This window comes from Callorhinus ursinus, unplaced genomic scaffold (assembly GCF_003265705.2).
Source record: "Callorhinus ursinus isolate GAN/ISIS: 27379988/994484 unplaced genomic scaffold, GSC_fseal_2.0 scaffold61, whole genome shotgun sequence".
NCBI lineage: Eukaryota > Metazoa > Chordata > Mammalia > Carnivora > Otariidae > Callorhinus > Callorhinus ursinus.
In genome coordinates this window covers 923,841-950,160 of record NW_027397123.1, presented here as the reverse complement: position 1 = coordinate 950,160, position 26,320 = coordinate 923,841, and the positions used below count along the sequence as shown (strand labels likewise).

Below are 26,320 nucleotides of genomic sequence, written 5' to 3'. Positions count from 1 at the left end.
TCCCGCTCTGTGTTCAGCGAGGAGTCTGCTTGGGACTCTCTCTCCCTCTCTAAAATAAATAAATCTTTCTTAAAAATAGAAAAAAACCAACTATTTAGGGGTGCCTGGGTGGGTCATTCAGTTAGGTGTCTGACTTTTGATTTCAGCTGGGGTCGATCCCTCAGGGTCGTGAGATTGAGCCCCATGTTGGGCTCTGCGCTGGGCGTGGGGCCTGCTTAGGATTCTCTCTCTCCCTCTGCCCTCCCAAATAAAAAATTTTAAAAATTAAAAACAATTATTTGGAGGCACTGGAGAGAAACCAGAAGCAGGTAGAAACTGGAGAGGATTCAACCTTCAAATGCACTGTGTGAGATCTAAGTTCATAGGGCTTTTCACCTGGGGATGCATCTCTGTCCATGTGGCAAGGGACAGCTAGAACTTAAGTAGAAAACCATAGTCCTTGACCTGAGTGTCAGACACTAGAGTTTGGGACTTCCAGAGCAGTTAGAAAGTGAGAAAGGATAACTCAATGTGGAGGGAGCTCCAGAAAGAAAGGACCCAAGTCTGTATATATAACTTACCCTGAATCTTTAATGTGCTGAAAGAGAAAAAGGCTGTCAACACAGAATTCTATCGCCACTGAAAATATCCTGGAAAATTTTAGGCAAAATAAGTTGACTACTCTCATTCCTGTCATTCAGCAGGAAAGGAGAAAGGAGAAGAGACAGGGATTGCTATTTCCTGACTCATAAGGTGCTCAGATCACTTTCACTTGCATGCATTGGGCAATACCAGCTGCCTCAGGTGCAGGGGAGGCTGGGAAATGTCGTCTTTGGTAGAGCACTCTGGAATTCACTTAAAACTCGGGGATTCTCTAAGTAAAAGAAGAAAGAGAGAATAAATATAGATACAGCTAGCTGGAGTCTTTGCCACTTCTGCTTTTTGGCCAATTAGGTGATTGTGTGATGGCTGGATCTGTGGCAGCCATTTTGTGATCATGAGGGGGAGACTGTACTAATACACTGAGAATGGAGGAGTAGCCAGGTGGAAAGAGCCTAGAACCACTATGACATCACGCTCTTGAAACCAGCACTGTTCAATACAAGTGTTATGTGAGCCACATATGTAATTTTAAATTCAAGTAGCCACATTTAAAAAGTAAAAAGAAATATATTAAATAATATATGATCGATAAATATATGAAATATATGAAATGATAAAGAATATATCTAAAATATAATTTCAACAGATAATACAAAAGTTATTACTGATTTTAGCCTTTTACAGTAAACAAAAATTCTGTACACACATCCATCTACTCCCTAGCTCTGCTCTCAGAAAGAATAGAGACAATGGTATTCCTGTAGCAATCAGCCCACCTAGCACCTACATCCTGGTCACTAAATACTGTTCTCCACCGAAAGTAACCAGATCTTCTTGGAGAAATGGCTCTTTACAGAACTGGGGCAGGGCAAATTTTACTAAAAATCTTATTCCAGGGGCACCTGGATGGCTCAGTCAGTTAGGCATCCAACTCTTGATTTCAGCTCAGGCATGATCTCAGGGTTGTGAAATTGAGCCCCATGTTAGGCTCTGCACTCAGCAGGAGTCTGCTTCTCTCCCTACCTCTCTCTCTCTCTCTGCCCCTCCCCCCTAAAATAAATAAATACTCTTTTTTTTTTTTTAAGTCACATTCCAGAAAGCAAAGTGGTGCTCAGAGAATGATGGGGACACACAAAAGGGCATAGGCGCCCTCTTGAAAGTGTTCCCATTGACCTGATCGGGGACAACTGGAACAGCAAAATAAATGAGAGTAAGGAATTACAATCCACTGAATAAAATAAGAAGCCATGAGTCCATGCTGATAGAAATTAATCAGTAAATACATAAATGAGGGAGAAGAGAAAAGCTCTTCCTGACAGTAGAATGCCAGCTAATAAATGTAGAAAGAGAATCACTGGTTGGTAACTGTCCTGACAGTAACAACCAGGCGAACACCATCAGTGCATGCTAACATGAACAGGTTGGAATTTGAGGAGGAATATCCATTTACCTAGTCTCCAAGTCTCCCCCCATACTCACTTGTTACAAAGAGGGAATAGTCACTTTACAGCGGAGAAACTTCACAGGCACAATCTGAAAAAAAAAAATTTAAATAAAAATCCCTCAATTTCTGCAGTATATTTTACACTTTGAGCCCAGCTCAGCTTATACTAGCTTCGTATCAAGGGCATCGCTAGCGATGTGTAGCCCGTGGACCATACGGGACCCTGCTGTTCTGGACTTCTCGGGTATGATGACAAATGTTCTTCTTATGAAGGCATTTTAGTTAATATAACTTTATAAAAGAATGCATCGAAGTGATCCACTCACATGGCCTCAGAGAGAACACACATGCACACAATCACACATCTACTGTGGTAGGCTGCATACTGGCCCCCCAAAGATGCCCACCCCAATCCCTGGAATCTGTGACTACTTATGTTACGTGGCAAAGGGGTTTTGTGGATGTGATTAGGATTTGTGGACTTTAAAATACGGAAATTACCCTGGATTATCCTAGTGGGTCCAATCTAAACACTGAGTCCGGAAGAGCAGAGAACTTTCTTGGGCTGGAAGTAGAGAGAAATGTGCCAGAAAGGGGGAAGTCAGAGACATTCCAAACGTGAGAAGGACTTGCCACGCTGTTGCTGGCTCTAGGATGTAGGGTCTCATGCGTCAAGACCAGAAAGAGGCTACCGAGAGCTAAGGATGGACGCTCACAATGTCACAAGGGAACGGGGACCTCCGTCTTACAACCACAAGGAACCGATTCTGCCGACAACTTGAATGAGCTTGGAAACAGGTTCTCCCCAGAGCCCCCACCCCATAAGAATCCAGCCAGCAGCACTTTGTTCAGCCTTGTGAGACCCACAGCAGAGAAACTCTCGAGCCCACCTGGATTTCTCACCTGCAGAAATGTGAGATCTGTCTTACTTTGGAGATGCTAAGTTTGTGATAATTGGTTACGTCAGCAAAACAAAAACAGAAACAAAAACAACAACAACAAAAAAAAAACCGCCAAAAAACAAAAAAACCTAAAAATTTAGTCCACACAAACCCACAGTCCCACACCACAAGGAGCATTGTTTCCTCCTTTTTTTATTTGCACAATTTTTATACAAAGTAGAAAAATAAACATTTTATTGGGTCCGCATTTAAGAATCAATGCACATAAATACATAAATAATGACTGGGTGGCACTACATTAAGAAAAGTGGTTGATGCATAAATAATATCTAAGATGTCAGGACAGGGTGCAGGTGGGTGTCGGGGATCACACACACAGGTCTCCACTAGCCACACATTTCAGGTCCCGGGTGAGGAGGCGGAAGAGGTTGAACATGACAGAGGCTTCCAGGCAGCGGAGGGACTCCTGTGGGGAGGAGGGGCTGGGTCAGTGGCTGCCTGTCATCTGGGCTCCCAGTTGTCCCCAGACACTGCTCAGTCCCTGGTCACTCACCTTCTTTGGGGCCTCATGGAGCCGGTGCAGCCAGTGGTGGAGGCGGCCTCGGGGCCGGAGCCCTGCTGGGGGCTGAGCCTCGACCTGTGGGCAGAGGAGGGTGGTGTGTGAGGCAGGGCCTGGGACGGAGGGGGACGTTCAAGTGGTCAGAGCGCAGACAGGGCCTGGGTGCCTCCCCCGCTCCCCCCGAGCACTCACACAGGCCTGGAGCTCGGAGTGGATGTGGCGCAGTGTGTGAAGGGGCTGGTCCAGGATGCCCCCCAGGGACGAGTCAGCCATGGTCTCCAGGACCTTCAGGGTCAAGGCCAGCTCAGCCTCCAAGGCCACGGGGCGCTCCCACACCTGAGGATGGGAAACGGAGACAGATGAGAGTTGCGCACGAGAGAGGACAGGTGGGGTGGACTAAGGCAGGGAGAGGTGACAGTCGGGGGACAGGTGAGAGGGCCCAGCCAGGTGCTGGTGGGAGGGGAGGAGAGAGGGACACATGAGAAGGTGAAGGGGCAGCCTGAGGAGCCAGAGGAGCAGGGCCAGGGGAGGGCAGGGGTGGCGCTGACTGTCCCCTCACCTGCAGCTGCTGCAGGTCCCAGGTCCTGGGGAAGAGGCGGGGGCGGCAGCTCCAGGCCTTCAGGGAGAGCGACTCTTCCTGGAAAGCAAAGGCAGAGGTCAGCCCCCAGCAGGAGGGACAGAGGGGAAAACACTCCAGTAGGATTGGATGATGCTAACAGCAGGAGGAGCTGAGGTTAACTAGCAAAAGGGTGGTAGAGGCACCTCCACCACAGGAGGGGTGAGTCTGCCCACTGTGGGACGGGGGGAGGTAGCCCGGCAAGGGAAGGGCGTAGGTCCCCCCTTGGGGGAGGGCAGCATGGTAACGCAGAGAGGCGGTGGGGGGCGGGGAGGTTAGCTCACAGCAGGTGGGGCAGTGGGGAGACTCACAAAGGTGTCCTTGGCCCTCCTGAAGGCCTGCAGCTCTTGCGGGGACAGAAACTGGAACTGGGCCAAGTGGCAGCCCCTTTCATCCGGGAGGACCCCGAGGGGCTTGGGGCCAGGAACTGCTCCTGCCCTGGTCAGCACCATAATCATCAGCACCAGCAGGCAGCCCACAGCCATAGCTGTGATACGGAAGGACAGAAAGGTGAGGGGTCAGGGAGCATCAGGCGCTGAGGGTGAGGTGAGGGTCACGGACCATGATAGGGGGCTCACCCAGCTTCATTCCTGGACCCTGGTCTCCTTCAGCAGATAGCAGAATCTGGATGTTCTCTTAGAAGCTGTCGCCTGGGGTCCTCACTCAGTCTTGTTGGGCGTCTCTGACTTCAGTGTCCTCCTCTGGATCCCCGCAGACTGTTCTGTCTGTCTGTCTGTCTCTGAACTTCCAGCTCTGTCTGAGATGTGATTCCCACCTGAGCCCCATGGTGCAGCTTTTAACTTAGACAGATGGGCAATTCCAGCTGATGTAGGAAAAGTGAAAACACAGCCACCACCAGGGGAGGCCCCAGGCTGGGGAAGCCCAGAGCCAGCTGAGCCACGGGAGCGAAAGAGGAACTGGACTCTGATTCAGTGTGTACCTGCATGAAGGTGAGTTCTGAAGATGAGTCATCGAGGGACTGGGGCAGCTTCAGCCCTGCCAGGAGGGGTCACGGTGCCCGGAGGGGCTAGATTCAGGCCTGGGGTGGGAGGGCACAGAGGGACTTGCTTTTCTGCAGGGTGCCCTCATGCAGGGAGGGGAGGGGAAAGGCACCCTTTGGGCTGGTGCCACAAAGAACTTGGAACTTACAAGAGGGAGGCTGTGTAGGGGAGGGGAAAGGCTGCTGGGTGCAGGAAGAGAGAGTCAGAAAGGCAAAACACCAGAGAATTAAGAGAGGACACTGGCTCTTTCCCCACCTGTCCCCACCTGCTATTGACAGAGAGAATGGGGGGGAGAAGAGCCTCCAGGCACATCTTTCATTGTCCAGGCATGAAGGACCCAGGACTATGACGCTCTGCTAAGGAACTGGGGTGTGCCCAAGGACTCCAAGGGAACCAGCTCTGTTGTGACAAATGCCTTCGTTTATGCACTGAGTCCTTATCCAGTCCCAGGCACTGCCTAAAGTACCAGGAATTAAGCATGGAAAACAAAGAAACAAACATAAAACAATCCTTCACAGAGCTCATTACTAGAGAGGAGTACCAGACAGTGTCGGGGGTGGGGGTTGGGGTGGGGAGCACAAGGTATGTATTATGTCAGGAAACAGAAAATGGGGGGGGAGGGAAATCATGCAGAGATGAGAGCAGAGTGCAGGAGGAAGTCTGTATTCATGAGGTGGCCTGAGAAAATGACGTTTGAGCAAAGTCCTAAAGGAAGTGAGGGAGGGAGCTATGTGAAGATGTGAAGGAGGAGCCTTTTGGGTAAAGGCAACAGGAGGTGCAAAAGGAAAACAGGACACCCCCCCTTTTGTTGAGCACTTGTATGTCTCACCTGGTCACAGAGGTTTTGCCACAATGTAGAATTGAATATCCACATTAACACCAAGCACATATTGTGCTTTGCCTACATTGTAAATAAGTAGTAACCTGCAGGGACTCAGAGAGGTTAAGAGACCTGCCCAAGGTCACACAGCAAATAAGTGATGAGGCCTGGATATTAATGAATTTTGTCTGACATCTAGACAGTATCCACAGCAGTCTCTGGCCTTTGTGTAGAGAGATCTTCTGAACTTGGAGGTGACAAATTTTTTGGAGAGAAAATATTAAGTCCTTTTTGACACTAGACCCCCACCGTAACCCCTCCTTTCCCTCATTCATAACTCAAGAGAGTGTAGACGGAAGTCCTCAGTTGGGAAAATCTTTGCGCTCTGACATATAAAATTGTTTTAAAACAAAGAGCAGGGATGTACCCAACTCACCTACCAGCGCGCTGGTCAATTTCTGTCAATTGCAGGGGCCTTAATTCAGGGGGGAAGACACTGCATCAACAGTGAATCTGCAAACTGACATCTTACCCAAAATTCCCAAACTTCATACTTGTTTTTCTTACAAAGGCATTTCAGTGGGGTGGTTAAGAGCACTTCCAGACCCTGGAAATAAAGGGTCTGGGGTTCCGACCTGGCTCTGACCCTCACTAACTGTGTGACCTTGAGAATGAAGCATGCAGTTAGCAACAAAGATCACCAGCCCACAAATCTGGACAAGTTAAAAAAGTACAATTGTTTGTGTACTTATGTGTGTGTGGTTATTTAATGGAGATCTCTTATTAAGACCACACTATGACCTCACCTGGAAGCTTTATAAACACTATTTCAATGTACATTACTCAATGGCAAGGACAGTATAATAATGTCACTGTATAGATGAGAAAACCAAGGCTCAGAGAGAAGGTATGTGCCCAGAGTTCCTCCATAATTAAATGGCAAGGTCAGAAATGAAATTCAAGTCATCTAACTTCCCCGGCTCAGCATTTTTACTGAACAGTGCACCCCCAAAATGGTCACAGGGGAAGCAACCAACACAAATGCAATGATATTTAATAAATCTGGCAATAAATTAACACCAGCAGACAGAATAGCGGATAAACACGGGGATTTTGCAAATACAAAACAGCCATAAGTAACAGAATCCAAAAACACTACAATAACTTAAGAACTTTAAGACCTTTCACTACCAAACCCCTCAGGGAATGTATGGGGCCTCCCCACTGGGGAGATTCAAGAGTCACAGATTCCTACAATCTCAAAGTGGGAGTTGAAGGTTCAAAGGAGGGGGGGAACGTGTTCTGGGAGAAAGCCTCTGGGATTCTGGTAACCACAGAAGTAGAAACTGGTCCATGGTACGTGGGGGTCAGCGACCAAGGCAGACTCCAGACTCAAGTCTCTTCTAGCCACACCAGGCGCCTGGAAGATCATAGGGCAATGCGTCCCCCAGAAATATCGCTGCATCCGGGGAACTCGGTCTGGTCTTGGGGAAAGCGCCAGCACCTCTGGCCCTCAGGGCAGGTGGGTGGAGGTCCGGCCAACGCAGGCTGAGAGTCCCCCGAGCCTCAGCGCCCACTGGCTGAGACACCCGCCTGCTCCAATGGGCCAGCAGAAGGCAGCCCCCGCCGCCGCCCGCCTGCAGAGCCGCGGGCCCCAGGCGGAGCCGCGGCGGGGATCAGAGACAAGGCCCCGAGGTCGCCACCAGCTTCAGGTCCCACGTGAGCAGGCGCAGGAGGTTGAAGATGACGCTGGCTTCGTGGCACCGAGGCGAGTCCTGGAACCCGGGAAGCCGGGAAGGAGGCGGAGCCGGGTTGAGCCAGGAATTCCCTTTGGGACTGAGTCCCCTCCAGTCGCTCACCGCTCAGAGTCTGAGCTCCCATCCCGTGTCACCCTCACACGGTCCTCCCTGCGGTCTAACCGCCCCACCGCCTGCGCCACTCACAGCTCTCCGTGTTTGGGCACGCCTCCTCGGTGGCCGCCGGGACTTGCTCCACGAGCCTGGCCGCACCAGCTCGAGCTGCAGGGGGAACACGAGGGACATGGAGACGGCGAAGAACCGAGTGTCCCGGGGACTCTGCCCGTGACCCTCCCGGCCGCAGACCAAAGCCCGGATTGGGAGACCCCGAGACCACGCGAACCGTGGGGGGCGGAACAGCTTGGCCAAGCGGGTGCGCCTGGGCTGGAGGCCCGGGGTGGGGTGGGGGGGCGCAGAGCGAGCTGGGCGGGCCCGAGGGGCCGGGGGCGCGGGCGGCACTCACGCAGGCCCCCACGTCCCGCCGCGCGGCCGCCAGCAGCTCCAGGGTCAGGCCGGTGCCGGGGAACCGCTCGGGGCTCGGCAGGCGGCTCAGCACCGCCTGGGCGTTCGCCAGGTCCCGGACCACGAGGCGGAGGCGCGCGCACGACTGCGGGCGGAGACGGCGGGAGTTAGAGAGGCCGCGGCCCCGGCCCGCGCCGTCCCCCCGCCCGGCCCCCTCCCTCCCGCCCGCCCCGACGGCTCGCGCGCCTCACCCAGGGCCGCGGAGGATCCCTCCTCGGGCGGAAGGAGCAGTTGCGCGGCCGCCAGCTCAGCGTCTCCTCCTCCTGCGGGACAAGGGCCGTGGTGAGGCTGGGCCTCCTCGCCACGTCCCCGAAGCGCTGCGACGGCGGGGATTCCTGCACGTGGGACGCGCCTGGCCGGGACGGTGGTGCGGACTGTGCGCGGAATGCCGCAGCTCTCCGAAGGCGCGAACGGTGGCCGAAGGCACTCCGCCGGCCCCTTGCCCCGACGCGGAACCGAGCCCGCCTGCAGCGGGGGCGCCCTGGGCGGGGGCGAGTGGCACAGAGGCGGGGCCGGGGCTCAGCGCCCCCCTTCCCCTGCCGTCGGCGGCCCGCAAGATCTGGTGCTCAGAATTCTGCCCGGAGATCCGAGCCGCCCTGCCGGGCGCTGGGGCGCAAGGGCCGTCGCAGAGCGGGACCGGCGGCTGGGACCCGGCCGGCCCTCGGGCTCGGGGGGTGGCGGGGGGACGGCGGGGTGGGGAGGTCTGGGCATCACTCACGTAGCGGTCCCTCAGCGCCTTGACGGCCGCCAGCGCCCTGGGGTCCAGCGAGCGGTAGTGTGACAGGAGGCAGCGCCGGGGCGTCGCCACGCCAGGGTCCGCCGCCTCGCCCGCCGTCAGCAAGACCCACAGCGCCACGGCCACCGCGGCTGCGCCCCTCGGCCCCATCTCTGCTCCTGCCGAAGGCGCGGGACGGCAGGCGAGAGTCCCAGCCCCTGCCTCTGCTGGGCCTCGCACAGGGGCTGATGCTCGGGGCGGCGGCGGCGGCGGCGGCGGGAGAGAGGAGGAGCCCGCAGACCCCCTCCGGCCGTCGGCGTCTCTGCGCTCCCTGCTCCCCTGCGGAGTGCCCTCGGTGCCTCCCGCTGGCCCCGGCGTGGTGCCCACCTCCGACAGCGGTGCCTGCGTCCTCCATGGCGGCTTTATGTGAGCGGCGGAGACCCGGTGAGCCGCGGGGCTTTCCCTCGCGATCCCGCTGAGCTTTCCGAACGTCAGCGCTGGCCGCGGGCCGGGTGGGATGCCAGCCAGCGGCTGACGACTTTACCCGCGCGCGGGACTCTGCCAGCCATGACTCGGCCCCGAAATCTGCCATCAGTTCTGGACCCTGTCCCACTCTGTACCCTCTCTTCTTGTCGTCAGCCTTGGCGTCCTTATCTCCGGTCTATATATAATACAGAACTGTATCCGATGGCTGTATAGCAATCAGCCATTGTATAGTGCTTATTGTGTCCTAGACTCTGTTTTAAGTAATCCATACACAGGTGTCACTTTAAAAAAAGATTTTATTCATTTATTTGAGACAGAGAGCATGATTGGGGGGCAGAGGGAGAGGAAGAAGCAGACTCACCGCTGAGCAGGGACCCCGATGCGGGTCTCGATCCCAGGATCCTGGGATCACGACCTGAGCCAAAGGCAGACGCTTAACCGACTGAGCCACCCAGGTGCCCCAAGGTATCACTTTTAATACCCAAAAAAGGGCTCTGCAAGGGATGCGCTATTATTAACTCCATTTTGTAGATGGGAGAAGTGAGGTACAGTAAAATGAAGGAACTTTTCCAAGGTAGGTAGTACCTGGCGGAGGCTGGATTTGAACCTACACACTGTCCGGCCCCAAGGCTTTCTCTCTAAGCCATAATTGCCACTACATATTTGATTCAGCTCCTCTCTCTCCATCTCTGTTCATCTCATTCCATTCCTTGTTCTCGCCTGTGTAGAGGCCTCCCGTGGCTCTTGTTCTTGTTTCTGTCTCTGATTTTGTCTCGCTCCATCTGTATCTCATTCCTTTTGCTAGCAATCATCCAGCCCCGGATCCCTCTGTCTGTCTCTGTCTGTCTCAATCTCCTTGTTTTAGTTTACAAATAAAATCTACTTCACCTTGCAACTACTATCCAAAAAAAAATCTACTACTTTTTCTGATAACATTAGCACTGCCTGTTCATGGAAAATACAGAAATGCATAAAGGAGAAAAAATACCCATTGATAACTCCACCACCTACCTCTCTCCCCTCAGCCCAACTCTGGAACCATGTTTCCAATGTGTAGAAAATTTATGCCTGTTTATTTGTGCATATGTTTCCTTTTTTTTTTTTTAGATTTTATTTATTTATTTGAGAGTGAGCGAGAGCATGAGAGGGAAGAGAGTCAGAGGGAGAAGCAGACTCCCCACCAACCGGGGAGCCCCATGCGGGACTCGATTCTGGGACTCCGGGATCATGACCTGAGCCAAAGGCTCAACCAACTGAGCCACCCAGGCGCCCCTGTGCATATGTTTCCTGATTACTAAAGTAACGCATCCAAAGATTCAGTCAATACAAAAACATTGGACGTGGCGAGTTAAAGGGAGACTTTAATCCCATTTCCTGGAGGTAATTCTTTTAAACAATTAGTAGCAATTCCATGGGCTATCTCCCTCCCCTCCATGTACACCCTCTTCTTTTTCTTTCTAGGAATAAGTTCTCTTAAACTGAAATCAGGCTGTACACAGTTTGGTAGCCTGCTTTTAATGTCTTACCATTCTCTCTCATTTGCATTTCTCCACATCTTTAATGATACTGTACCAGTTATGGCCCCAGCAGGAAACAGATGGCCCAGTCCATTTAGGATAATTTGAGGTGAGCTTGATACCAGGAGTATTTACAAAGGGTTTGGGTGGTGAAGGTAAAGGATGAGGGCAGTGCAAGGCCTTGGGGCCCTGGATGGGGGAAGGTCTGTCCTCCTTAGGCCCAGGGGGAAGGGAGAGGGGAGGGAGTGATTACTTGACCGGGGAAGGAGAATCTTGTTCGCAGGATGGACAAATACACAAATTGTCGTGACCCTGCAGGGAGGAAGCCTGGGGATTAAATATACTCTGACCTCTCAGAGAATAAATACTCTCCTTTCCTCTCCCTGGGCCTACTGTGAGGCCTCCGATTGGCTGCACCCAATGGAGGCCAAAGGCCAGCCTCCTGGGCTCTGGAGCAGGGGGGAAGCAGTCACTCTGAAGAGTGGTGCTTGGGGGGTGGGGCAAAGGAAAACATCCCACATAAATCACTATTAAGGCTTCCATTCTAATGGCATCATTTAGTAACCAATGCCCTCTTGGTGGACATTGAGGTTACCTCCAGGTTTTATTAAAGCCATGGTTCTCAAGGCTGGTGGAGAGGGAGGTAACAATTTGTTCATTCTCTCAACAGCTGAAATTTTTAAGTTGAAGAAAATTTACCTCCTCGATTTTTTTCTTTCGTGGGTTGTGCTTTCGGTGTATCTCGAAAGTCATCACCAACATCCAAGGTCCCCTAGATTTTCTCCTGTGCTGTATTCTAGGAGTTTTATAGTTTTGCACTTTATATTGAGATCTATGATACATGGTGAGGTACATGGTGAGTTATATCATACAAACAAGGGACTTGAACTCATGACCCTGAGATCAAGAGCTGAACTGAAATCAAGAGTTGGTCGCTTGGGGCACCTGGGTGGCTCAGTCAGTTAAGGGTCTGCTTTCGGCTCAGGTCATGATCTCAGGGTCCTGGGATGGAACCCCAAGTTGGGCTCCCTGCTGAGCCGGAAGTTGGCTTCTCCCTCTGTCTCTGCCCCTCCCCCCACTCATGCACGTGCTCTCTCAAATAAATAAATGAAATTTTAAAAAAAGAAGAGTTGGTTGCTTAACTGACTAAGCTACCTGGGCACCCCTGTTCATTGCTATTTTTTTAAGATTCATTTATTTATTTGAGAAAGAGTTGGGGGAGGAGCAGAGGGAGAGAATCCTCAAGCAGGCTCCCCGCTGAGCACAGCCCAACCATGACCCTGAGATCATGGCTTGAGCTGAAACCAAGAGCCAGAGGCTTAACCGACTGAGCCACCAGGGTGCCCCTGTTCATTACTTTTATACAAGAAAACCATAGACTTTATTATGTTAACTTGTGTCCTGCAACCTTGGTATAATGATGTATTGGTTCAGAAATGTGTTTTTAATGCATAATATTAAATACACAGGACTATGAAGAAAACTCATTATATTGAAACACAGTTACCAAAACATAAAAGCAAGTTTGTAATAAGTAATGCATATGCCTCTTTATCAATGCATTAAGTAATAAGATACTGCAATAGGTTTAACAACTACTATCCTTTTGAGGTAGTAATGAGAGTAAATAATATATCAAGACATGTGCCACATCTGTAATGGACTGTGAAAATATCTGTGATTTCTTTTAGCAACAAAGTCACAGTTTCTGCTCTTACTATTGTGGTTCGTTGCTTACATTCATAATGGAAAGAAATGCTAACTTTCAGTTAGAGACCAGTGGAAATGAAAATGCATCTTTTTCTCATGCAAGTTCAGCCTCCCCTGAGTCCTACTGTGGGGGTGATCGGTGGATCCCAGGTTAAGGTAGACCTGCAGCAGTTAAATAGAATGAAGCAGATCTATATGTATTGACATGGAAGAATCTTCACGACATACTAGAGAGTGAAAAAAAAGTACACTGCTGAACAATACACCTAGTGTGGAGCTACTTGTGTTCAGAAGTACTCGCATGTGCAAAAGCAGTTCAGTGGAGAAAAACAGCCTTTTCCACCAAAAGTGTTAGAGCAGTTGGACATGCACAAGCCAAAAAGTGAACTTTGATCTAAACTTCACACCTAAAATAAAAAGTAATTAAAAATGGATCACAGACTTAAATGTAAAATATGAAGCTGTAAGACTTTTACAGGAAAAAAAATCACAAAGAACATCTTTGGGATCTAGAGCTTGGAAAGAGTTTTTAGGCTTGACACCAAAGGCTCAATCTGTAAAGAGGACAATTCATCAACTGGACACAACTGAAAACTTTTCCTCTGCGAGAGACCATGTTAAGTGGACAGAAAGACGAGCTGAAGACTAGGAGGATATATTTGCAAACCACCTATCTGATCAAGGACTAGTACCTAGAGTATACAAAGAACTCTGAAAACTCAACAGTAAAAAAAAACTTAAACAGTCCAGGGGTGCCTGGCTGGCTCAGTGGGAAGATCATGCGACTCTTCATTTCCGGGTCATGAGTTTGAGCCCTGTGTTGGGTGTAGAGATTACTTAAATAAATAAAACTTTAAAAAAAGTAAATAGTCCAAATGGGAAGTGGGCAAAAGACGTGAAGGGACATTTCACCAAAGAGGATACACAATGGGAAATAAGCACATGAAAAGATGTTCCACACCATTAGCCATTAGAGAGATGCAAACTAAAACCACAATGAGATCTCATTACACAGCTATCAGAATGGCTAAACCAAAAAATAATGACAACATCAAATGCTGGTGAGGATGTAGGAGAAATTGATCACCCATAGTTGGTGTGAGAGCAGAAATGGTACAGCCACCCTGGAAAAAAAGATTAGCAGTTTCTTAAAAAACTAGACATGCAACCGCCACATGACCTAGCAATTGTGTTGCTGGGCACTTAGCCCAGAGAAATGGAGACTTATGTTCCCACAACATCTCCCATGTGAATGTTTATCGCAGTTTTATTTGTAACAGTCAAAAACCAGAAACAATCCAGATGTCCTTTAACAGGTGATAGTTAAACAAACTGTAGTACATACATACCATGGAATACCATTCAGCAAGAAAAAGGAACAAACTCTTGATACACACCTGTCTGTGTAAAGCTCCAGGGAATTATGCCGGGTGCAAAAAGCCTATCCCTAAAAGTTACACACCGTAGGATTCCATTTATATAACACTCTTGAAATGACAGAATTATAGGGGCGCCTGTTTGGCTTAGTCGGTTAAGCGGTTAAGCATCTGCCTTCGGCTCAGGTCATGATCCAGGGGTCCTGGGATCGAGCCCCATGGGGGCTCCCTGCTCAGCGGGGAGTCTGCTTCTCCCTCCTCCTCTGCCCCTCCCCCACCTCTTGCTCTCTCTCTCTCTCTCTCTCCCTCTCTCGTAAATAAATAAAATCTTTTTTTAAAATGACAGAATTATAGAAATGCAGAGTGGATTAGTGGTTGCAAGGGCTTATGGAGGGGATGGAAGGGAGTGAGGGACCTTTGCGGTGATAAAGTTATCTGTATCCCAACTGTATCAATGTGATATTGTATTATAATTTTGCAAGATGTTACCATCAGGAGGAAACTGGGTAAAGGGTATACAGGATCTCTTTGTATTATTTCTTACAATTGCATGTAAATCTAAAATTAGGTCAAAATAAAAAGCTTTATCAACACAATCACACACAAGTATTATATATTGCTTCGGGAGCTATATGGTGTATCTCGAAATGTATAAAAAAGGTTTTCAAACATACATATCCCAAGCTGATTAATAAGGGGGTGTCTCTGGAGAGGGCATGGGAACTGGGGAGATGATCCTTGGAATATTTAATCTCGTCAATAATATTTTAGTTCCTGGGGCGGCTGGCTGGCTCTGTCCATGGAGCTTCCTGACTTTTGATCTTGGGGTTTTGATTTTGAGCACCATGTTGGGTGTAGAGATTACTTAAAAATAAAACCGTTAAGAAATATTTTATTTCCTTACAAGGAGAGGGAATTCTACCTGAGTAATTAAAAATTTAAACCAGGGGCACCTGGGTGGCTCAGTTGTTAAAGCGTCTGCCTTTGGCTCAGGTCATGATCTCAGGGTCCTGGGATCGAGCCGCGCATTGGGCTCCCTGCTCCATGGGAAGCCTGCTTCTCCCTCTTCCACTCCCCCTGCTTGTGTTCCCTCTCTTGCTGTCACTCTCTCTGTCAAAAAATAAATAAAATCTTTAAAAATAAAATAAAAATAAAAAAATAAAAATTTAAACCAACTCAGAGTGCCTGGCTGGCTCAGTTGGTGGATCGTGCAATTTTTGATCTCCAGGTCATGAGTTCTAGCCCCACATTGGGTGTAGAGGATGCTTAAAAATAAAATATTAAAAACAACTCATTGGATATGGGGGAATTGCTAGCTCATTGATTCCTTAATTCCTGGTAGGATGAAAAATTTTTGAGAGATTTCTAAAAGGTAGAGCATGTTGATCTGACCTCTAGACCTGCTGATATGGCTGAGTAAAATGCTGGGCTTGCCCTCCAACCTTCTGCTACTCTGCTGATAATCTCTACTTACCAGATCTTTTTTCCAGTCTGTACTGGGCCCTCAGACACTGCATCTGTGTCTCTGGCTTATGGTTGGGTTCAGCCAACGGGAAGGGTGGGCAGGAGATTAAAGGGAGGACGTGAGCAAGGTTGGGGTATTTATTCTCTGCCCTCCTTGTTCCCTCCCTGTAGGGCTGAGGTCTGACAGCGGCTGTGTTCCTGTTCCACTGTCTACAGCCTCACCTCGCTATGATGGCACCAGCTCTCCATGTTGCTAGCCTCTGGGTACAACACCATCCCTTACTGGTTCCCTTAACCTGCCCACTTTGGCCCAGATTACGCATCTGGGTAGGTCACCAGCTATCCGTATGTTTCTTTTTTTTCGTGAAATTTTTTCACTGGAATTGTTATTGAGATCATTGCTGCTTTGCATGCTATTGTACGAAATAATGCAGAGAGGGCGCCTGGGTGGCTCAGTCGGTTAAGCATCTGCCTTCATGCCTTCAGCTCAGGTCATGATTCCAGGGTCCTGGGATCGAGTCCCGCCTTGGGATCCTTGCTCATCTGGAGCCTGCTTCTCCCTCTCCCTCTGCCTGCCGCTCCCCCTGCTTGTGGGTGCTTTCTCTCACTGACAAATAAATAAATAAATAAAATCTTTAAGAAATAATAATAATACAGAGAGATCCTGTGCACTCTTTATCCAGTTTCCCCCAATGATTACATCTTACAAAATTATAGTATAATATCATAACCAGGCAATTGACATTGATACAATTTGCCCATCTTATTAAGAGATCCTCAGTTTTACTCGTATACAGTGTGTGTATGTGTGTGCAGTTTTTGTAATGGAGTAGCAGTCTCAAACAGTGGGTCCCAAGAAACCTTTCCATTAGGGACTCCTGGGTGGCTCAGTTGGTTAAGTGTCTGCCTTCCACTCAGGTCATGATCTCCAGGTCCTGGGATTGAGTCTGCTTCTCCCTCTCCCTCTGCCCCTCCTCCCTGCTTATGTGCTCTCGGTCTCTCTCTCTCTCTCTCAAGTAAATAAAATGAAATTAAATTTCAAAACCTTTCTATTAGGTTAATATTTGTCTCAGTCCACTGGGCTGCTTTAACAAAATACCATAGACTGGGTGGCTTGTAAACAACAGAATTTATTTCTCATAGTGCTGGAAGCTGAGAGGTCCAAGATCAGGTGCCTGCCCGGTCAGGTGAAGGCCCTCCTCCCAGAGGCCAAGTTCTCACCTGGTGGAAGGGAGCTTGGGAATTCTGTGGGATCTCTTTCATAAGAGGACTAACCCCATTCATGACTTCCTCACCTCCCAAAGGGGCCACAAACAAATACCATCATCTTTGTTGATTAGGATTTTGACGCCTACATTTTGAGGGGACAAACATTCAAGAGTGTTAAATGTACTTTTTACTGTACATCATTCAAGCACAATAGCCTGCATTGCGGGGCTCAGTGCTGAATGACCAATTGTCGAGAATCTTCACCTGCTACATCTCTGTGTCCAATTCCACAGCACTCCACTCTTCCTACTGTTACCAACTTTACTTGTAGTTCTTCAGCCTTTGAAGACATGTGGCTTGCATTTCAGCCCCAAGTGTCTATCAGTTAAGGACACGTTTCCCTAACCCAAGCCAGCTTGAACAATGGACAATTTATGGACTTCTAAAACTAGAACTCCAGAGTTTAGGTGAGGCTTTAGGTGAGGGTTGATCCTATAGGACATCATGAGCCTCCCAATTATGTTTTATCTTTTGGGTCTCCCTTCCACAGGTGGGAAGGCTGTTTACACTTACAAATTTCTAGATGGGTGCTAGCAGCTCGCCTGGCTTTACACTTCCTTCTTCTTCACTAGGCAAAAGACAGCTTCTTTCCCAAAGATGTCCAGGACTGAGATTTATTCTGACTGGACTGGCTTAGGTCGCATGTCCATAACAAACCCAATCACTGGAGCCATGGGGACAACTGAGGCAAATGGCCGCAACCCAGTCACATACCCCATCCCAGAGATCGGGGGGGGCTGTCACCTTCCCAGAACCACCTGAATCTCCAGCTGAAATGGGGGATGCTGGGATGCGTGGGGGGAGAGGTAATGGAAGGTTAGAAAGTATGCTGCATGGACACTTTGGGGGATCCTTTCTACTGTTTCCATAGAATTTCCCTCATGATTTTTTGGAGTTCTTCCATTTCAACCACTGTGGTGTTTCTTAAAACTTCTGTGCCTTTGGGGCGCCTGGGTGGCTCAGTCAGTTAAGCCTCTCCCTCTTGAATTCTGCTCAGGCCATGATCTCAGGGTCATGAGATCAAGCCCTGAGTTGGTCTCTGAGCTCAGCCCTGAGCCTGCTTGAGATTTTCTCCCTCTCTCTCTCTCTCTCTCTCCCTCTGCCCCCACCACAGACAACGTTCGTGCACACTCTCTCTCTTAAAAAAAAAAAAGGCAAAACAAAAAACCTCTATGCCTTTGAATAAGAAGACCTACACTGAAAAAACAAAACATAATTTTCTCATAATGCTGAAGAAGACCTCCATCTGAAAAAGTCACGACTTGCCTGTAATTATCAATATTTATTAATGAATTTACTTATCATTAGTAAGAGGTGGTCTCATGGAGGAAGCTTGGTTGAACTTGCCCAGAACATACCTCAGCGATTCTGTACATGGGCAGATTACTCTGTAGATGAGAGACAATAATGCACCACGGAGCATCACCACAGTAACAAGGACGGTCCCAAAGCCACATCTAGGAGCTGTGTGAGCTCGGGCAGGACTCATAGCCTCTCTGTATCCCAGTTTCCTCATTGGCAAAATGTCCACTAAGAAGAGGACTTTTGTGGCCATGCTGCTGAGGAGAATAAAGCAGTAAGTACAAGAGAAGAACTTCAAGTGGGGCTTCGCGGATGGGAAGTGTTCAGTGCGATTCAGCGATGATGATTATTAACCATGATTGAAAAACTCACGTCTGACACTCCGCTTTTCAACAGCACACTCACATTTATAATTAAAAAAGGAATAGGTATCATTTAATAGACGACTCAGGACGACCTGAATGAGGAAAAGCCAGAGAGAACCCAGGGGGTAGTTTTCAGGGTGAGAGAGAAGGATAAACCGAGAAAGACAGGAGTGTAAAGACAGGAAGAGCCTGCCTACGGGGCACTAGACACCCACAGTGGGAACTCCCGGAGGGCAGGCACTTGCGTGGGGGCTCAGAAGGGAAGGAAGTGGTGTGCTTTCAGTTCATTCCTAGAGTGCAGGAGAATGACAAGGCAGGCGGGAAAGACAAACAGCTGTCCAGCAAACACACAGGGGCAGCGGGCTCAGGAGAGAGTGTCGGGGCCGAGTCATGGCTGGCAGAGTCCCGCGCGCGGGTAAAGTCGTCAGCCGCTGGCTGGCATCCCACCCGGCCCGCGGCCAGCGCTGACGTTCGGAAAGCTCAGCGGGATCGCGAGGGAAAGCCCCGCGGCTCACCGGGTCTCCGCCGCTCACATAAAGCCGCCATGGAGGACGCAGGCACCGCTGTCGGAGGTGGGCACCACGCCGGGGCCAGCGGGAGGCACCGAGGGCACTCCGCAGGGGAGCAGGGAGCGCAGAGACGCCGACGGCCGGAGGGGGTCTGCGGGCTCCTCCTCTCTCCCGCCGCCGCCGCCGCCGCCGCCCCGAGCATCAGCCCCTGTGCGAGGCCCAGCAGAGGCAGGGGCTGGGACTCTCGCCTGCCGTCCCGCGCCTTCGGCAGGAGCAGAGATGGGGCCGAGGGGCGCAGCCGCGGTGGCCGTGGCGCTGTGGGTCTTGCTGACGGCGGGCGAGGCGGCGGACCCTGGCGTGGCGACGCCCCGGCGCTGCCTCCTGTCACACTACCGCTCGCTGGACCCCAGGGCGCTGGCGGCCGTCAAGGCGCTGAGGGACCGCTACGTGAGTGATGCCCAGACCTCCCCACCCCGCCGTCCCCCCGCCACCCCCCGAGCCCGAGGGCCGGCCGGGTCCCAGCCGCCGGTCCCGCTCTGCGACGGCCCTTGCGCCCCAGCGCCCGGCAGGGCGGCTCGGATCTCCGGGCAGAATTCTGAGCACCAGATCTTGCGGGCCGCCGACGGCAGGGGAAGGGGGGCGCTGAGCCCCGGCCCCGCCTCTGTGCCACTCGCCCCCGCCCAGGGCGCCCCCGCTGCAGGCGGGCTCGGTTCCGCGTCGGGGCAAGGGGCCGGCGGAGTGCCTTCGGCCACCGTTCGCGCCTTCGGAGAGCTGCGGCATTCCGCGCACAGTCCGCACCACCGTCCCGGCCAGGCGCGTCCCACGTGCAGGAATCCCCGCCGTCGCAGCGCTTCGGGGACGTGGCGAGGAGGCCCAGCCTCACCACGGCCCTTGTCCCGCAGGAGGAGGAGACGCTGAGCTGGCGGCCGCGCAACTGCTCCTTCCGCCCGAGGAGGGATCCTCCGCGGCCCTGGGTGAGGCGCGCGAGCCGTCGGGGCGGGCGGGAGGGAGGGGGCCGGGCGGGGGGACGGCGCGGGCCGGGGCCGCGGCCTCTCTAACTCCCGCCGTCTCCGCCCGCAGTCGTGCGCGCGCCTCCGCCTCGTGGTCCGGGACCTGGCGAACGCCCAGGCGGTGCTGAGCCGCCTGCCGAGCCCCGAGCGGTTCCCCGGCACCGGCCTGACCCTGGAGCTGCTGGCGGCCGCGCGGCGGGACGTGGGGGCCTGCGTGAGTGCCGCCCGCGCCCCCGGCCCCTCGGGCCCGCCCAGCTCGCTCTGCGCCCCCCCACCCCACCCCGGGCCTCCAGCCCAGGCGCACCCGCTTGGCCAAGCTGTTCCGCCCCCCACGGTTCGCGTGGTCTCGGGGTCTCCCAATCCGGGCTTTGGTCTGCGGCCGGGAGGGTCACGGGCAGAGTCCCCGGGACACTCGGTTCTTCGCCGTCTCCATGTCCCTCGTGTTCCCCCTGCAGCTCGAGCTGGTGCGGCCAGGCTCGTGGAGCAAGTCCCGGCGGCCACCGAGGAGGCGTGCCCAAACACGGAGAGCTGTGAGTGGCGCAGGCGGTGGGGCGGTTAGACCGCAGGGAGGACCGTGTGAGGGTGACACGGGATGGGAGCTCAGACTCTGAGCGGTGAGCGACTGGAGGGGACTCAGTCCCAAAGGGAATTCCTGGCTCAACCCGGCTCCGCCTCCTTCCCGGCTTCCCGGGTTCCAGGACTCGCCTCGGTGCCACGAAGCCAGCGTCATCTTCAACCTCCTGCGCCTGCTCACGTGGGACCTGAAGCTGGTGGCGACCTCGGGGCCTTGTCTCTGATCCCCGCCGCGGCTCCGCCTGGGGCCCGCGGCTCTGCAGGCGGGCGGCGGCGGGGGCTGCCTTCTGCTGGCCCATTGGAGCAGGCGGGTGTCTCAGCCAGTGGGCGCTGAGGCTCGGGGGACTCTCAGCCTGCGTTGGCCGGACCTCCATCCACCTGCCCTGAGGGCCAGAGGTGCTGGCGCTTTCCCCAAGACCAGACCGAGTTCCCCCGATGCAGCGATATTTCCGGGGGACGCGTTGCCAAGGTTGCTCAGGAAAAAACTTCAAACCTTGGTCCACATTGGCCCCTGACAACGCCCCCGTGTCGTTCTCCCAACCCCTCTGGCCCCCGCCAAGTACCCAGAGACAGTCTTACTTAGGTCATTGCCTGGGTTATTCTCACCATAACAGGGCTGGACCTCTGATTTGAACCTTCAACACCTTCTTTGAGATTCTATGAATTTGGGAATTTGTGACGCCTGGGTGGCTCGGTGGGTTAAGCTTCCCACTCTTGACCTCAGCTCAGGTCTTGATCTTAGGGTCATGAGTTCTGTTGGGCCCCACGCTGGGTGTGGAGCCCACTTAAAAAAAAAAAGGATTCTATGAATCTGAATATTGTATCTCTCCACCTGAGCTGGTCTCATTTCTTGAGGGATTTGGGGATCACAAATGTCAGAGTTCCCCGTTATTGTGATATTTTGGGATCCTGCTATTTATGTGTCCTCCTGTCTGTATGCCCTCCCTACCTGTGTTTTCACCAGTTTCTCCGGGTGTTTATTTTCACTTATTAAATGGTGTTACGCTTGCAAGTTGGGAGCAATCATTTGGAGGTGGTGTGGAGGAAAGCCAACTTTGGACTCAGACTTGAATTTGATACCCAGATGGGACATTTATTTGCCAAGTTACTCTTAGTAATATACTAGCCTTTTCTGACCCATAGTTTCTGCATCTGAAAATAGCCTAGTGATACTTCTCTTGGAAAGGTGCATTTACCATCCATCCCCCCATTCAATCACGCACTCATTCTACATGGGTCCTATTTTTTCCTGGTTGCCAGTTATTTGCCAGGTATTGGGGTACAGAGCCGCAGTCCCTGTCTTCAGGGAGCTCCAGACTGGGGAAGGAGCCGATCATCAGTTTGAGGAGCAGAGAGGAGGCCAGTGTACTGGAGTCCAGAGCTCCACACAGGGGTGGCTGGGAGCGAGGTTAGCCAGGTAGACAAGGGCCAGGTCCTACGGCTTCTGTGAGATCTTCAAAGCGCTTGGATTTCCCGGAGGATACATAGCGAGTCCTTGCAGGGTTTTTAGGCAAGGAAGCTGCTGCTCCAATTTATGGGTCTAACGTTCTGGCCTCCTAAGAGGAGAGGGGACTGGCATACCTAGGAGTGGATGAGGGAGTTTAGGTGTGCTATGATGGTGAGTTAGGTCTCAGTGGGGCAGAGAAGATGGTGAGATTTATTCATACCTTTTGTGGGTTCAAAGCTATATATGCAAAGCAATGAGTTCTTGACCTGATAGGTAGAAGTGTCTCCAGTATGATAAAGAAGACAGTATGACTGTAGTGGTTACAAATGTGAACTCTGGGGCGCCTGGGTGGCACGGTTGGTTAAGCAGCAGACTCTTGGTTTCGACTCAGGTCATGATCTCAGAGTTGTGAGATCAAGCCCCGGGTAGGGCTCCGAGCACTCAGCGTGGAGTCTGCTTGAGACTCTCTCCCTCTGCCCTTCCCCTTCTCTCTCTCTAAAATAAATAAATAAACCTTAAAAAATGTGAAGCTCTGAGGTCAGAGAGATCTTAGAATCTCAACTCTGCTCACCTAGTTACTGTGTGACCTTGGGCAAGTCACTTCAACCCTTAGTTTCCAATGGGTAAAATAGTTGTAATATCTTTCCTCACCAAGTGGTTGTGGGAATTAAAAGCATTAAGTCACGTCAGCTGCCAGGCCCTGGCACAAAGTAAGGACTCCATATTAAATCAATGTACCATTACTTTAAATAAGCTTTAATATGGGGCACCTGGGTGGGTCAGTTGGTTAAGTGACTGCCTTCGGCTCAGGTCATGATCTCAGGGTCCTGGGATTGAGCCCCGCATCGGGCTCCCTGCTCAGCGGGAAGCCTGCTTCTCCCTCTCCCGCTCCCCCTGCTTGTGTTCCCTCTTTCGCTGTCTCTCTCTCTCTGTCAATTAAATAAATAAAATCTTAAAAAAATAAAATACAAAAGCTTTAACGTGTAAACTGTCAAGAGAGGAAGTTTTATCCCGGGGTCCTATCTCTAAAACAGATAAAGGAGACAGAGCTGTTCCCAGCCCAACAAAAAATTTCTCATGTCTTTTTTTCAGGCTCTTCTTTCTTTTAATTTAATTTTATTATGTTATGTTAGTCACCATACATTACATCATTAGTTTTTGATGTAGTGTTCCATGATTCATTGTTTGCATATAACACCCAGTGCTCCATGCAGAACGTGCCCTCCTTAATACCCATCACCGGGCTAACCCATCCCCCCACCCTTTCTCATGTCTTTTTGACAGATCCCCTCCCCCACGTCATTCCTGGGTGAATCTTGATTGACCTAAAACCAATCATGGGATTCCCATTCCTCTTGCTAAGGATCAGTGTAGGCATGACCATATGACTATGTATCAGTCATATCATGACTGTTATATGTAATATCAGATATTACAACTATTTTACCCATTGGAAACTAAGGGTTGAAGTGACTTGCCCAAGGTCACAGGATCCCTGCAGCACACCCATGTCACAGCCAAATGAGGGAAGGGACTTATTTAAGGAGCAATGTTCAGAGGCAGGGCATGGTTAAGGGAAACCAACAAAGGGAGCATCCCAGGCCCAGCCAATGACCAGAAACTATTACCATTACTAAATTGGAAGGGGCATGGGAGGGGGTGCTTATCAGTCCCCTGACAGAGATTCTGGAACACCACTGCTGCCCGCACACAGCCCAGCAGGGATGTAGACCAGGGAGTAAATACCCAACTGCTCTCCCCTAACCCCCTCAATTTTCTGCTGACACCTTCCATTGGCCAACCTCAGCTGGAGGTAAGGGAGTCCCTGTTGAGGTGATCCAGATTCTGAGACCTAGAACACAGCAGAGAGTGAATCTAGAGGAAGAAAGAGACAACGTGTTTCATGGTGATGCCGTTCTGGCTGATGATGAGGGGAATTTGGCTTGAGGGGAAGCAGGTGCTCTAAGAAAGATTTTATATTGTTCCTTGTGGCAGGCTGAAAAATGACTCTCCAAAAGATATCCACATCCTAATGCCAGGAACCTGTAAATGTGACCTTATTGGTGGGGGGGGGGAGTCTTTGCAGATGTGATTAAATTAAGGAAGAGGTGAGATTACCCGGGATGAAGGGGTTGGGGGGAGAACTAAATGCCATGGCAAGTGTCTTATAAGTACGATACAGTGAGATTACCCACACAAAAGAGGAAGAGACGGGGTGCCTGGCTGGCTCAGTCGGTGGAGCGTGCTACTCCTGATCTGAGGGTGGTGAGTTCGAGCCCCACCCTGGGTGTAGAGATTACTTTTTTAAAAATCTTAAAAAAAAAAAAAGAGGAGGTAATGTGACCACAGAGGCAGAGATGGGAGTGATGTGGCCACAAGCCAAGGAAGCCCCTGGAAGCTGGAAGAGGCAAGGAAGATTCTCGCCTAGAGCCTCTGTGGGGGGAGCACACCTTGATTTTGGCTCAGTGATACTGATTGCGAGTTTCTGGTTGCCAGAGCTGTGGGAGAATAAATTTCTATTTGACACCACAAAGTTTGTGGTGATTTGTTACAGTAGCCATAGCAAACTCACACCGCTCATTATAGAGACCTAGGCTAGTTAATTGTTGCAGAAAGGGCTTTATTACGGGATGTTAAGTGGCTAACAGAAATATCAGAACAGGGGCACCTGGGTGGCTCAGTCGTTGGGCGTCTGCCTTCGGCTCAGGTCATGATCTCAGGGTCCTGGGATCGAGCCCCACATCAGGCTCCCTGCTCAGCGGGAAGCCTGCTTCTCCCTCTCCCTCTCCCACTCCCCCTGCTTGTGTTCCCTCTCTCGCTGTGTCTCTATCAGATAAAAAAAAAAGAAAAGAAAGAAAGAAATATCAGAACAAATAGATTCTGCGTTGACCATTCTGGTACAATTTCAAGAGCCAAACCATAGACTTGGGTTTTTCAAGGTCTGGCTTCTCTATGATCAGGAACCTGACTGCTTAATTAGGAATTGGTTTCCACTGCTACGTTCAGGAAGGCAACACAACCGGGAATCTGCCCCAGTGATGGGACAACTGCCATCAGGAAATGGCTATGATCAGGGACACCTGGGTGATTGAGTCAGTTAAGCGTCTGCCTTTAGGCTTAGGTCATGATCCCAGCATGCTCAGCAGGGAAACTGCTTCTCCCTCTGTCTACCGCTCCCCCTGCTTGTGCTCTCTCTGTCAGATAAATAAATAAAATCTTAAAAAGAAAAAAAGGAAATGGCTATGATCAGAAAGACCATCACAGAAAAAAATACCCTTCCATGATGAGTATTCTGAGCCAACAGAAGAGTGGTTTCTACCTCACGCCTGCCATTCATTCAAATCTTGTATGAGTGCATCTGATTGGACAAACCCAAATGTAAGGCAGATCCTGGCTGCAGGGGAGCCTGAGAAATGGGAGTTTTTAGCCTTTTCACTCCTGCAGGTAGCAAGGCATATAAGAGGGGCGTTGACATGGATGCTGAGCACCAACCCACCACATTCAAGATAGGCTTCCCAGCTATTACTAGGAGAAACAAGGAGAGCCTTTCATCCCCTCCTTACCCTAATGTCTGTGTGTCTCCATAAGATGCCTGGAACTTCAGCAGCCATCTTGGGACTATGAGGGTCTGAGAACTAGCCAAGTCCCTAAAAGTAGCAGCTCAGAGAGATGGAAGGAACCTAAGCCCTCCATACTTCCTTTTTTAAAATTTACTTTTTTATTCAAGTATAATTAATATGCAGAGTTTGATTAGTTTCAGGTGTACAACATCATGATTCACAAATTCTATACATTTCTCAGTGCTCATCAAGATAAATATATTCTTAATCCTCTTTATTTCACCCATTCCCCTCCTCCATACTTCCTTGACCTGCTAAAACACACAGTCCAGCCCTCCAAAAGTCACCTCCGTTTAGACTCCTTAATTGTGACAAAATGCATTGTTCTTAATGCTTGAACCCAGGTGAGACAGGGTTTTCAGTTACTTGCAGCCAAAGCATCCTGGTGCCTGATACAGGCATACTTTCTGTCTGGAAATAGAAGGGCCTCCTACCAAAATAACACCATTCTTTTATGTAAATATTTAGCAGTTTACATGTATCCCTGTGCTTGTCACTGAGACAGCGTTGATAAGACCTGTCCTTGGGGAGCTTCAGAAATTCCTCTTCATCCATTAAGATTTAATGAGATCAGCTCTTCCTCTGAGAAGTCTTCACGGGACCCACCAGTAAGTCACTCTGCTTTTCTTTCTCCACACTTTGCACACGACACTTACCGAATGTGTGGGCTCTTTGTTAATGTGGCCTCTGAGCCCTCAGAGGGCTGGGACAGTGG

General features: G+C 50.9%; 3 protein-coding genes across 3 annotated transcripts; 1 reads left to right on the top strand and 2 right to left on the bottom strand.

Moving 5' to 3' along the window:
* Window positions 1-3,295: 3,295 nt before the first annotated feature.
* Window positions 3,296-4,588, bottom strand: LOC112810813 (interferon lambda-3-like). The gene is made up of 5 exons (XM_025854658.1): window positions 4,415-4,588; window positions 4,047-4,124; window positions 3,680-3,823; window positions 3,482-3,565; window positions 3,296-3,391 (listed from the first exon to the last, which is right to left on the bottom strand). The coding sequence occupies exons 1-5, from the start codon at window positions 4,586-4,588 to the stop codon at window positions 3,296-3,298; spliced, it is 576 nt and encodes a 191-aa protein (XP_025710443.1).
* Window positions 4,589-7,058: 2,470 nt separating this feature from the next.
* Window positions 7,059-9,549, bottom strand: LOC112810561 (interferon lambda-4-like). Its single transcript, XM_025854256.2, has 6 exons — window positions 9,345-9,549; window positions 8,961-9,136; window positions 8,434-8,505; window positions 8,184-8,327; window positions 7,868-7,942; window positions 7,059-7,699 (listed from the first exon to the last, which is right to left on the bottom strand). The coding sequence occupies exons 1-6, from the start codon at window positions 9,547-9,549 to the stop codon at window positions 7,601-7,603; spliced, it is 771 nt and encodes a 256-aa protein (XP_025710041.1). The 3' UTR covers window positions 7,059-7,600.
* Window positions 9,550-18,990: 9,441 nt separating this feature from the next.
* On the top strand, window positions 18,991-20,883 carry LOC112810560 (interferon lambda-4-like). Its single transcript, XM_025854255.2, has 6 exons — window positions 18,991-19,018; window positions 19,227-19,402; window positions 19,858-19,929; window positions 20,036-20,179; window positions 20,421-20,495; window positions 20,664-20,883. Exons 1-6 carry the CDS (start codon window positions 18,991-18,993, stop codon window positions 20,760-20,762), a joined length of 594 nt encoding a protein of 197 aa, XP_025710040.1. The 3' UTR covers window positions 20,763-20,883.
* Window positions 20,884-26,320: the final 5,437 nt, after the last annotated feature.

Excerpts from the sequence above, each read along its gene's own strand:
- LOC112810561 (XM_025854256.2), bottom strand. The coding sequence starts at position 9,549 with ATGGCAGATTTCGGGGCCGAGTCATGGCTGGCAGAGTCCCGCGCGCGG. Across the intron at positions 8,328-8,433 it reads GGGATCCTCCGCGGCCCTGG|TCGTGCGCGCGCCTCCGCCT; the intron begins GTGAGGCGCGCG and ends CTCCGCCCGCAG. Across the intron at positions 7,943-8,183 it reads GGCGGGACGTGGGGGCCTGC|CTCGAGCTGGTGCGGCCAGG; the intron begins GTGAGTGCCGCC and ends TTCCCCCTGCAG.
- LOC112810560 (XM_025854255.2), top strand. The coding sequence starts at position 18,991 with ATGGAGGACGCAGGCACCGCTGTCGGAG. Across the intron at positions 19,930-20,035 it reads GGGATCCTCCGCGGCCCTGG|TCGTGCGCGCGCCTCCGCCT; the intron begins GTGAGGCGCGCG and ends CTCCGCCCGCAG. Across the intron at positions 20,496-20,663 it reads GTGCCCAAACACGGAGAGCT|GACTCGCCTCGGTGCCACGA; the intron begins GTGAGTGGCGCA and ends CCCGGGTTCCAG.
- LOC112810813 (XM_025854658.1), bottom strand. The coding sequence starts at position 4,588 with ATGGCTGTGGGCTGCCTGCTGGTGCTGATGATTATGGTGCTGACCAGG. Across the intron at positions 4,125-4,414 it reads GGAGGGCCAAGGACACCTTT|GAAGAGTCGCTCTCCCTGAA; the intron begins GTGAGTCTCCCC and ends TTTGCTTTCCAG. Across the intron at positions 3,566-3,679 it reads ACTCCGAGCTCCAGGCCTGT|GTCGAGGCTCAGCCCCCAGC; the intron begins GTGAGTGCTCGG and ends CTCTGCCCACAG.